General features: G+C 43.0%; 1 protein-coding gene across 2 annotated transcripts in view; it reads right to left on the bottom strand.

Annotated features, from left to right (window-relative positions):
- Nucleotides 1–12,989, bottom strand: part of DHRSX (dehydrogenase/reductase X-linked) — a 169,479-nt gene that overhangs the window by 130,973 nt on the left and 25,517 nt on the right. For both annotated transcript variants that reach the window (XM_075522924.1, XM_075522934.1), the window contains exon 2: nt 608–715. In XM_075522924.1, the coding sequence (XP_075379039.1) occupies nt 608–715 (108 nt within the window). The remainder of the gene's footprint in view (nt 1–607; nt 716–12,989) is intronic.

Genomic DNA, 12,989 nt, shown 5'->3' with positions numbered 1-12,989 from the left:
CTATTGATGGAGAGAAACAGACACCTCCAGAAGGTGAGTTGTCCAGCCCATCTCAGACTGACACGAATGAACCTCTCAGGGTATTTATTTCCTTGCCTTGCCTACAAAGGCCACCTACAGTGACAAACTGAGAAGTAAATGTGCAATCTTTACATGGATGAAGTTATAAGGCTTCCTCTGCCCTTATAACATGGATCATCCCCCACTACACACTGGAATATTCCTTCAAGGCTTTCATTAGTTTTCTTCTTAATGAACATGTGCACCCTGATGTTGAAGAATAGTCCATCCTCAGTAACAACATAATAAAATATTTTTGTAATACCCATATTTTTAAGTCTTTTTCATGACCTTATTGTTTACTTCTTATATAAGGTAGTCCAACTCTTCCAAGTTTTGCATTAAAAAAATCCCATCCACTTTCCGTTAAGATCTTGCAAAGCAAAACATAAATCAAATCTTTATTGGTGCTAAACACTAGCAAAACCCTCTCCTACCTTCCCCTGCCATATCTTTACTTATACTGGAAAGAAAATACTCTTTAAAAGAAAAAAAAATACTTTCTGAAACAAAAACTGTATTAATATTAAGAAAATAATGACTTTACCTATTATAACGTGCATGCCAAGTCGTGCCAAATGCTTCACAGTTTGGTAACCAATTCCTTCAGCACCTCCAGTCACTATAGCAACCTTTCCATTTTGTGTAGGGAAAACTATATGAAGAAAAAGAAATAACGCAAGGTTAGTTCCCAACAGTAACACGATTAAGAAGTTAAGACGTATTTTAAAGAGGCGTACACTTGACAGACCACTCGAGCTGGCCCAGTAAACAACCTCAAAAGCAAACTCTGTATGGAAATAAAAACTACAGAGCATCCGGCATTATTTACTGCTTTGTCAGTTTCCAGTATTAACAGTTCAGGAAAGACTGAAGTTGATGACACGAAAGACAAACACCCAGTTCAGAAAGTTTCTCATTTCTATTTGCATGCATTCTGTAATCCTGCAGTAATCTGTCCTTTAAAATTTTCACCTTAACTTTGTTACAGAGCAAGGTGACAGCTGTTACACGTCAGCTCAGGGATGGTTTACTTCACGCGTACAGGGAAAAAAAATTCCATCGGCAGCATGATACCCTGCAAACTTCTTGAATGACGAAGGACAGGCCTCTACCAGTCACACCGGGGAAAGAGCAAACAGCTCAGTCCAACCCATCCCAAGGGCCGGAGCCGGTCGGCCTAATTTACCTGCACAACTGAGCGCTCCCTTGCTGAAAATCACAGGGTCCTGGCCCCCAAAGGAAGGAGGGGGCAATTTGTTGCATGAAAAACCTGCTTTTCCCACCCACCCCAGCCCACTCCCGCAGAAGCCAGCATCTCCGCTGCCCCCGGCCCGCCCCACACCGCCTCCACCCCAGCAAGCGCTTCTTACCCAGGGCAACGCACAGCCAGCGGGCAGGGCACGCTCCCCACGCCCCCTCTGCTAGGGGCTGCTTGGGCCTGCGGCCTGTGCCTCCCGCGGCCCCAGGCAGCCCTTCAACCGCCCAGTGAGCCCAAAAGCGGCCGGGATGGCCTCGGCGGGGCGGCCGCCGTCCCACCCGCGAGCTGTCACGCCGGCCGCGGGCTGCCCAACACGCCCCTTCAAGATGGAGGGAGCCCTCCCGCCAAAAGAGAGCAAGGGCATTTTAATTTAACTGCTTGCGGGAGGCACGAATTAGGTCAAATATCAAATGTGGTTTTCCGATGAGGTGGCGAATCTTTCATGTGAAGCACCGTGTGGTCTTCAGGCGACCGAGGTGAATTTCTGTTTGCTTTTTAGAAGAAGCTGCTAGGTATTAGTACAGGGAAAACGGCGCTGAATATTTCATTTTGCCACGGTGCAGTGTCCGTAGGCATTGCTATAGGTAGCAAGTATTAAAAAGATGCCGACTTTCATCTCTCAAAGGACTTTTTGTTTTGATTTCTAGGTTTTTTAGGGGATTGCTTTGTTGTACAACACAAGCTCATATTTTATATGGTTATGAAACACAGAACTAGTGCTGACCCTTGCTTTCTTCACAGCAACTTCAAAAAGGACCCAGATTTCACCTTTTCTGAAATACATAGTTCTTTCCAGCACGATTCACACGAATTTCTGTTCTCTTCAGGTAGTCACGTGATTCTTCCCATCCATGCAGAGCGAGAACTGTTTGAAAGTTAATGCCTATTACAGTGACATCCATGCACGTATGTGTCCTATTACCTATCATTTGAGCTAAATAAAACTTCGCTAAGGGCTCCAGCTAGTTATATAAGCAGTCCTGCAATTTCCACCAAAAATATTTATCATAACAAACTCTAAGCAAAATGCACACTTTTTTTTCAATAGTTAAGTCTAGAAATTAAAGCTAGACCTGATGTTAAATGCTTGGGAAAATTTTCCACTCCAGGTAGTCTTTTTTAATTGCTTATTACTTTACCAGACTTGGCCTTTTTAGATGATGTTTTCCTGGTCTGTTCTCTGTCAGTGAAGCAGAAAGAAACAAGAAAAAAAAATGTCTTTGCAGTTTTTCAAACTGCAGACAGGAGATAAAGATCTTAAAGAGGAAGAAAAATAAATGTTCTTAGTGTGATACAAGTTGTTGTCACCTCTATGTGAACAGCCCTTGGGCCTCAGCGTGACTGGATACGTTTGAAATTTGGCAAGGACATAAAATCTCAAGTCCTTTCAGCCACGGAGTGAAAACCACTGTCTGAATGATTTGCGTCCTTAAAAAGGGGGAGCAGTACGTGCCCCGTGTTCAACTTGGGCGGCACTTTAGACCACATGAAAACACGAACATGTTGCCTTGTACCAAAAGCGTGCTGAGAGGAGACAGCTCTCCTGAACAGGAACAGGGCAAAACCCTTTGCAAGATGGCAGACAAATCTGAAACAAACAGCAAAGGCAGAAACGACAAGAACAAGAAACAAAACCGGCCCCAGAACTGATGGGATGCTGAGGAGGGAAACAGCACGTATGTTCACAAAAAGGGCCTTCTCAAAGGCATCTCTGGCAGAGATTCACAGGTCTGGGCTCTCTGGGATGCTTCTCTGGTTTCACCAACAAGTACCTCCAGCACTTCAGTGAGAAAAAAGGCTACATACAATCTTACCACACCAATACCCGACTTTCTTACATCCCAGTTCAGGTTTGTTAGCTCAAAAAGTTCAAGACTCTGAAAAAGGAGCTCTTACAAAGCACGTACCCCTTCGTCCAGCCAAGCTCACACTGTGAAACCCATTCTGAGGCCTCTCCTGAGGGGTCAAACAGCTTTAAATCCACACAAGGAGCACCGGCATTGCCTTGGTGTTAAAGCAGGAAAGGCCATTTCTGGCCACAATAGTTACGTGTGTGCATTCTGCACGTGGCAAGTGCACACGTACTTGTAAACAAAACACCATCTAGAAGGCAAAATCGTGAGCTGAAGTCCACTAAGTCATTTTCTTTTAAAGTATCCATGAGGGCTGCAAAGAAAAGGACAATTTTTGGTCCCAACAGCCACTCAAGTCAGGTACATTACCAACCTGCGATGACGAGCATGACAGACACACAGACCCCACTGCAGAGATGCACTCAGTGAGATCCTATATTACAGAGAGTTTTAAATCACGCCTGTTTGTAGCAGCCAGCTCCGAGGACCTAAGGAAGCACCCAGGGAGGGGGAAATGAGGGCTGCAGACACATGGATAAATGGCCAGTATGTTTTATTTACAACAGCTACAGTATACAGCTTCCACAGAGCATGGTTTTGAATAGACACAGCACTGCATGTCACATCTCAGTACATCGGCTCACGTCATCCGAAATGGGAAACGCAAAGAGAAAAACTTAAACACATCTTTGGGGGAGGGGAGGGAACCAAACCCCCCAAACAACCCCCTCAATTATTAATTTTAATTGTATTAATCTTCAATTAATTTTAATCTGCAGAAAAGGTGTACTGTTTCCATGAAGACAGATACCTTAATGTAAAATGAATCTCCATGAACATGAGACGCTGCTAGTTCTTACATCAATAAAAGCAATCAAGATCAAATCCAGGCTGCGTGTGTAAGTCATCGGCAACCACAGCGAGAGGCAGTCTGTCGGTGCCCTGTTCCCACCAGCACTCCGCTGTCGGGTAGAGCTTGCAATACACCCACCTTTTCAGTGTGAAAACACCTCTTCCACGATGAAACCCAGTATCAGACTTTCAAAGCAGACCTGGGCTCAGCCTGGTTTTCCAGCAGATACTGGTTTACTTTGTGCGAGAGGCTGAGCCGAGCATGGCCGGAGGCTGAGCCGAGCATGGCCGGAGGCTGGGAGCTCCCCGGGCAGGAGGCAGTGGAGACCCACCGGCTTTGCCGCGCAGGGGAGGTTCCCTCTGGCACTTCTTGCACCTCATTTAAAACACCCCAGCTCTCTCCTCTGCCTCTGCTCCTGGTGCGTAGGTAGATACTGATCTCAGTTACAGAGGAGTAATGCCAGTACTCTGACTGTGGGACATGAGAACTGTACAGCCCTGGTGCTAATGAAATGCCCTGACCAAGCACTAGCTGGTAATTTCCCTTTGTGTTCGAAGAAGCCAGCCTGCAGTCCTTAAGTGCTGCTTTATCACACCAAAGTCTGAGAGTGGCTTCTCCCAGGCTGAAGGTTCTGCCTGCATCCCAGCGTATTTGGAAGAAATAAGCCTGTCTACTTTGCAAGTGGATTAAGCTAAAGCAGAAAAATAAGGCAGATTTATTCTGTAATAAATATGTCCACATACAAAGATATTTTAAAATAATTATTGTCCTTTTAAATATACTTCTCCTTAACCTGAAGTAACTTCCGTGTACAGAGACATCCTCACACAGAGTCGATACTATGCAGAATTTAAGGCAATTCTGTAATTTTTAAAAATACTAATTTTCAAGGGACTCTTACAGAGGGCTGTCAAGATGCCTCTGCAACTGCCAAGACCACAGAGAAATAAAACAGACTACAGAACCATATCAATGACCACTTCCATATCAATGACTGGCAAAACCTGTTCCCGCCAGCAAAATCTCAACTCTGGGGTAGGGATGGCGGTAATCGAAGTAGCCAAATCAAAACAGAGGCATTAAACTTTCTTCTTTGCAGAAATGTACTATGCGAACATAGACAATGCAAGCCCCAGAAGAAGAGCTCCCCTTAAAAGTTCCTTGCTTCGGTATTCTGTAATCTTTAAAACATAGCCTGTTTGAGGCAAAGAAAAAGAAGAAAAAAGTATTAAAAGTTTATTAAAAGCAAATCGCATCAAACTTTTACTAAGTTCCACCTCCCACCCTGTTAATCCAGCATCTGCATTGTGGAACATTATGAGTCATGTGGACATTAAAATATAATATCTTTATATTAATCTCTTCATTAAACCCTCTTTTTAAGACATTGAAGGCCAAAGGCAGAATTTAGATTGTCTGAATCAGTCTCCAGTCCTTATCAGGCAAGAAAGACGAGCACCGCTGAAGGCATCCGAAGAGCTGGTCAGAGGGGCCACCCGAGAGGCACCACGCTGGGACCTACCTGCACCTCCTTAACCGCGCACTTGGCACAGGGACTTCGGTGGCATTTGTGCTGAGGAGACCCCCGCAGACCAATCCTAACAGTTATTTTTTCCTTCCTCCTATAACTGAATAATTTACATGCAAATCTTATGCCTGAAGGTAACTGGCAGAACCACAGATGGAAAAAAAAAAAAGGGATAAGAAGACAAGAAGCCACAATGAATATTTAGTTTGATGACAGAATAACAAGTGCCAAGTTTGGAGCTGTTCCTGTATAGCAACACCGAGTGAGAAAAAGAGGGCAAACTGTAATTGTCAGTCCTCATCTAACGCCACAGGACAAGGCACCATCGAGTTTTTCTAGTTGGCTAAAGGATTCGTATAGTTCAGTCTACCACCAAATTATTGAGTAGTTTTTCCTATCCCAAAATTCTCCGACCCTTTTTCCCTGATTTACACCGTGGCAGTGCTGACATTATAGCCATTAAGATCCCTTTCAAAGCAGATGTAGAAAAATAATTAATTTGCTACTCCGAGAGGCAATCAGTAGAGCGCTGGGGAATCCATGCAGCTTTCAGCAATAGCCTTTTGTTTGAGCCTTACAGTAACATCTCTGTAAACTTCCATCTTGGCAGAAACCGAGTAAACGGGATCCAGACTCAAAAAGTCATTCCAGGAGTATCCTAACAGAGGACAATTTCAGGTATTGAAGTCCTGAGGAATAAACCAGACAATCTTTTTTTTTTTTTTTCTTGTATAACACCAGCTTTCACTAGCAGAAAAGTTGCGTGTCCTAAGCCTGGGCAGATGATCTTTCAAATGCAAATGGTCTTCCCAAATTTGCACACCAAAATCTTTCCTGCCTCTGCTGCTTCCTATCACTTCCCTAAGGAACATCAATATGCAATCAAGATTGAAGGCTTTTAAGGCTGGAAACCAGGTAGGTGGCAACCAGCCTGACTAGTCCTTCTGTGAAAATGTATCCTGCTGGTTTCAGCAGTTGCAAGCCATCAGACCTTCCCGCTCATGAACAATTGTCATACGTACATGCAGATCCACTGGCACATGACCAACAGGTCCAAGGTGCCTCGAATTGATGGATGCATTGTGTAAAGGTGATTTATTTGCCCAGGGAGAGAATCTGTTTCCAAGCACAACTAGAATTTTGCACCAGCTAGGTGACAAGCCTCCTAGCTTTTGTCTTACTTTACTTCTGCAGAAGAAGTGAAAGTCAGGAATCATGAGGAAACGGAGGTACTGGAGACAGGCTGGCCCTGCAGTTACTCATGGGAAGGGAAAGGTGTTGAAGAACCAGAACAGCAGGAGAAACCAAACCATGGAAATGTGTCCCTTACCCTACAAACACATAGTATCTCAAGGTGCTATTAATGGAACAGCAGCAGCCAGATGGCTGTAAGAATTTCAGCAGCCAGGGGAAGACCTAATTTAAGAAGCTTCCCACACAGCCATTGATAGGAAGATGGATTGTTAACAACCATTCACAAAACCACAGCAAAACCCCTGGCATCCGTAAGGCCAAGTTTCTTGTTTAACCATTGCACAAGGCACACACGGGTCCTAAAACGCTGCGTGTCAATGAACGAACAAACAATAACTCACACTTACCATTGCTGGAAATCCATAAAAGCTCCCTGGCCCCATATTTCAGGGCTACACGGGAACACACGTGTAGGGTGCGCCTGCTCCACAGGCAGCCCATGCCCTGTGGAGCAGACACTTCCACAACTGGGCAGAGCTCCTGCACACGTGCAGCACAGGCAGTCGCAGGACCAGCGGCAGCAATTTTTCTGGGCTGCCTGGACACCTGGGAACCCAACCAGTGCCGTAACTCAAGCCAAGGCATCAGGTATCCAGCAAGCCCAGACAAATGGCCGAAGTGTAGCAAGGCAACAAATGACACAAAAGCAGGAGTCGGCAGCTATGCCAACTAGAAAAGCAACATGCTCACCCAGCTAAGGAGCTAACGTGTATCCTCATCCCTTCCCGACCTCATCACCACGGGAACAAGTGATATCTCTTCAGCATTAGCAGCAAACATCTGCTGATCCAGACTAATGAATTTTTTTTAATTGCCAATGAAAACAACCAAAAAAACACCCCCAAATTTAATGCTGCTGTAAGGTTATTGCATTTGTTTAGCTTTTTGACAAGCACGCCAGCTTGCTTACAGGGACAAAGTGATAACGTTTGCAGGCAATTTGACAAGCCAGAGATAGAAGTTCCCAAAATCGACTCCAGGACTCGTCCCCGGGTATCTCATTTAACACATGGGAAAGCCGTACTACAAAGGATTAATAAGCAGAATAGCTCCTCCTCCCTCTTATTTTTCATCTTGTGAAAACATTGGGGAGCCTTGTGAGGTATTAGATAGCAACAAGTATTATTAGAGCTCAGTATCACAAGATTGGAGCACCAGCATCCACAGCAAGACCTAACTACAGTAGAAGAAATCCACATATTAAAAAAAGATGCAAGATCAACTGGCACAGTAGTAAGAAGAGAGTTATGACACCAGCATTACAGGATTGAAAGAAATGTATTTTTTTTGCTAAAGAAAAATAGTGATACCATAATTAAGGCAGCTTTCCAGAGCAAGAGCTTTTGGCACTAAAAAATCCAAGTCCTGTGATAAGAGATCTCTCTAGCAACAATGGGAAGGGGGGTGGTGGAAAGCTGCACTAAAAATTTCATTTGCATGACACACCTATCTGCATTTCTTCTAGTGATTCTTGGAAAGACAGAATAAATGTAGATAAAGGGAGAAGTGTGTGTGGAAGGCAGGGTGTGGAAGGGGAAGGAGAAGGGAGTATTAGACTCTCAAAGACACAGGAAAAAGAAAGCTTTTCTGTCAATAAGATGTCATTTTCGAGTGCTTCAACATCCTTTCCCCTCTCTTCACCTTCCCCCCTACTTCCAAGTATTTAGCTCACAGAGATGAATCTCTAAGTAATTTAATACACATCGATCATAAATGTCTGCATGGTGTATTGTCCTCAAGGCAAAAAAAGGTCCAGCGAAGAGACCTGCATAGACAGCTTGGCCTCCTGCTACTTACAGATGCAAATCAACCGTGGTATGGTGCGGGGAAGATGGTGTAAGTCAAGGCACTGTAACCACAGACTGGTAGAAAGGTTAGCTATGGCTATTGCCAAAGTCATCCGAAAATATTTCCTCTGCACTTGCACATGTATTGTCAGTGTCCTGTTTTCTAGAGCGTATGACTGGAGCGTTTGCAAGTGAAGAAGTCCTGCCTGGTTACGAGAGCCAAGGGAAGCTGCATTTTCACACATCTTTTGACTACAGCCTGAGTGCTTTTGCTTTATTTGTCAAACAGGATCCTGAGTAATATTGATCCTGGACTTTGTGATGCTACTAGACTTGTCAGAAGGGCTGCACAGAGGAAAAGATAATTGCAGTTTTCAAAACCAATATAGATGGTAATTTTCCAAACTGATTTAAGCTGTCTTTGCTCTGACTGTGAAGAACATTTGCCTCCAATAAACCCTACACAGACCTTCTGCATCCAGCTCATTGATCACACGAAAAAAAGCTGAATGTTGCCTCTCCAAGGAGGAAGAGGCTGGGAATGGAGAAAACTAAAGAGGATGGTTGATCTGGGAAGTTTTCTTGCCATTTCTGAATTGGGTTTCTGTAAGACAATGGGAAACAAGGATGCATTGAAAAACGGTTTGATGAAGCATATATCTGATCTTTTTACAATACAAGTTCAGGCTGATTTTGACAGAGGGATATTAGGAAATTTGATCCCAACAAATATGGAGCTGCCCTAAGGTAAAAGAAAGCCAAAGCAGAAGGGAGGGTGCAGTTGCCGAGTCCTAAATCTCACTTCTGGCCATGTTTGCCATTCTCGAGTACTTTGTTCCTTTAGCCAAAACTCATCTAAAGATAAGAGATTTTAATCTAATTTTTAAGAGTGCCAAATAGATAGATTGAACACACCATTATACAAATCAGACAGTTGGGAAATAACACAGTGCGCTATTAAAATCTGCTAAAAATTCATCAGGAATCCAGGTTTGCCCACAATCCACTCTGGGAGCAAAGTTCCCAACCAAACGAGTAGGAATAGGAGAGTACTCAATCCCTGGGAGGGGATGGAGGGAGACAGAGAGAGAGAGATAGAAATCTGAGGTGGAAAAGTTGTCTTAGATCTACAGGTATAAATTATATTAGTGAAAATACAACTCTACAAGTTCCAGGTAGGCATCGAGCAACTTCTGCCATCACACACTAGTCCTTATCTTAAACATCCTTGCTATTCCTGGCTTGAGCCAGTTTTTTGCTGGAGAAGCACTAGTCTCAAGGAACAAGGATATTTCAGATAAAGGCTGATACTACATACTGACAAACTTGTGCAAGAATATTTGGCACGGGACTACCCACTGGCGTTACACCACACATGGCATATTTTGCTCCACTATGCAATCATTTTGTCTCGGGGACAGACGCCAACTAGGGACTCGGATGAGGCCGTGAAATGCCGCCTTCGCTTGGAAGAGAAGAGAGGGCTTTGCTGCCGTACAGCCAGATACGAGAGGCGTGTGGGACAGCACCACGCCCCAGCAGGAGCGGCGGCTGAAGGGTACAGGGCTAATTCGGCTCAGCCGAGGCGATCGACACGTGAGCAGCCCCGGCTTCACTCATAAAAGGCGCTTCACAAAAGTTCACTGCAGGGTTTTGTGAAATAAGGGCAAGACGGTTGTTGCAATAATATGAAGAAATCCCAATAATTCCTTACAGTATACTGGACAGCCACAGCCTGCATGTGAAAGATTACTGGATTTGTTAAAAATACCAGGAGAAGAAACTCAACACTAGCTCCAAGAAGAAAGTAACCATTCCCTTCATATGCATATATTTAAAGGATCCATTTACCCATATCATTTCTTACATGGGAAAATACTATCACAAGAATAGAGAAGGACATATTTCCATTTACCATGTATTCTCTGCCCTGCTTAACTTTCATTCCTTTTATATATTTACCTATTAAATCTTACTGTTTGGCTTTCTTCTCTTTCACTCCAGTCACACTAAAGACAGGGAAGTTATATACAGGTGTATCTTTAAATCAAGAAAAAGCATCTGGTTATCTTTTGAACAGATTTACTGATACTTACTCCCATACTCCCTCCCTCTGGGCAAATGTAACTGTGCAATACCTCGGGCAATGTCATTTTATGTAAAACTTTCCAATGCTCTTCAAGTCATGTCATCTTATAATTATATTTTTTTCCTGTTGTGAAATAAGAGATGAAAAAGAGGAGCTCATCCCAAGAGATTTAAATAGGGGTAATGGAAATAGCTCTGCATAGTCTAGTACCTGCAGAATGAATTTTCCCATCCTGCAAAAGTTGGAGACATTAGAATTTTTTTTTTTTTCCATTCTGTATCAGGAACTGAAGATTGTCCAGGCTCCAAGCTTTTACAAAAGCTAACAAGTAGATGCAGCTCCATCTCAGAATGGTTTACATCCCTCGGGATGTAAGAAACCATTTCAAGTCCTTGCTTTCTGTCATACTCTGAGCATACAAAAGCCTTCCCAGCATAACTCCCAATCTAACAGTGGAAAGTTTCAGTTTCAGCAAACATTTGTCATTTAAAGACACTTTTCCCTCCTGCAAAAGTCTCCAATAAATATAATGTTTCTCCACACCATGTTCAGAAATCCAGTGATCAATTTGTAAGAAGCCATAAATAAAAAATAAAGCGAAATGCAAGTAATGTCAGAAAATGTCTTCTCTCATAAATACCATGTCCCAGCTATCTCAAAAAACTTGACAAACAGTTATCTGCATGAAATGTGGCACAGAATTCCTAAGGTTTTAAAATTTCGTGTCTAACTGGGAAAAATTAGCATTTAGGTTATAGTTTTGACCTAAAAAACGGGGTGATGACAGTGAGTTTGAAATGCTAAAGAAACAAAGAATCGGCAAAGAGTGACGTGTCTGTTACTCCATTACGAACTGAGTAAGTGTCACAACTGGCTGCAATGCAGAAACCTAATTTCAGAAAACTGTAAATGCTGGGCTGGTTGTTTCACAACAGAGAGACCTCAGGGAAAAAAAAAAATCCAGCTGCTACTCTTGATTTAATCCCAAATAATGTAGAAATCAACCTGAGCAGGCAAGCCCCCCATACCTTGCACGGAAGAAAGGTTCTGTCATAAACCTTCAGGTCTGGAGAATATTTACAGTACCCAAAGCTCAGAAAATGCTGAAACTCAGATACACATTGGCACTTCCATATGCAGAAACTGAAGCAAGGAGTGATCTCCTTACTTATAGTCAAACTGGAAATCCAAACCAAAAGTGAAATATTGCTACCTGCTTTTTAGCATCTCACCACAGGAATTAAAAAGCCAACAGAAAACAATTTATACTTTGCATTATGAGCTATACTTTTCAAAAGACCAAATGTTTTATTTTTAATTTTCAAGACAGTATTGACAGTATTGCAATATTCCTAGATAGTACAGGATATTGTATCATAACCCCCAATATCATATTTACAGCTTCTACTTGTACTGCTTGTGAATTCCAACACCTCTTATTCTGACCACACACTATTAAAAGATTGAATTAATCTTTCCATCACTTCTTGCTCAGAACGCAGATGGAGAGATACAGCTGGGCAACCAATACATCAGAAAAGTCAATTCTTTAAATATTCCCTTACCGTATTAGACTGGGGGGGGAGGGGAGTTGGCAAGATCATTAAGAGTAGTTTAAACTGCATCTCCTCTCTTCCCAGAGACAGAGAATGTAATTTCCATATCCAAATCAAGCTTAAGAGCATCCAGCTGAAGGTCACATTCAGATCTGCCTCTTCCAGCTCACAAAACGCCCTGCTGCCACTTAAACAGTCCCCTTTGCTTCCCGTGGCTTCAGCGTGACAGTATTTCCACCAAATGTAAATAAGTAAGCAGAAGTCACGAGTTGGTATACAGAACTTGAAAGGTAATTCAAAGTTTCTGGAGTACTTCACTTCAGAAAACTGTGCAATCACTTGTGAACTGAAGTGCTTGTTATTATATACAAAGCTCCAGTAATGAGAATCAGGAAGAGAGGTACAAGGTGATTAGAGATTATTGGGAAAAATCTAGTTAACAGGAAGCGTAGCACATAAACCAATCGGTACTTAAAGCCACCCTGAGATACCGGCAATTAATTAAAATACAAAATGTTAAAAAGCACATTTCCATATTATTATAATCTTCAGAAGCGACTAATGATCAGAAGCCATTACAGCATCGACATTAATGTGAGATAACCCTCAGGTGCTACTGGCTTAATAAAAAAGACGGAAAATAGCCTCAACATTGCTTCCTCTCCCTCTCTGCCCTACTTCCACATCCTTCCAACCAGCCCCTGGCTAATACATTCATTTCTTCGGCTACCCAGCGCCTGGTGATGAG

The sequence above is a fragment of the Mycteria americana genome, chromosome 1, assembly GCF_035582795.1.
Source record: "Mycteria americana isolate JAX WOST 10 ecotype Jacksonville Zoo and Gardens chromosome 1, USCA_MyAme_1.0, whole genome shotgun sequence".
In the NCBI taxonomy this organism is placed as follows: Eukaryota; Metazoa; Chordata; class Aves; order Ciconiiformes; family Ciconiidae; genus Mycteria; species Mycteria americana.
This window is presented reverse-complemented; position numbering and strand designations above follow the sequence as displayed.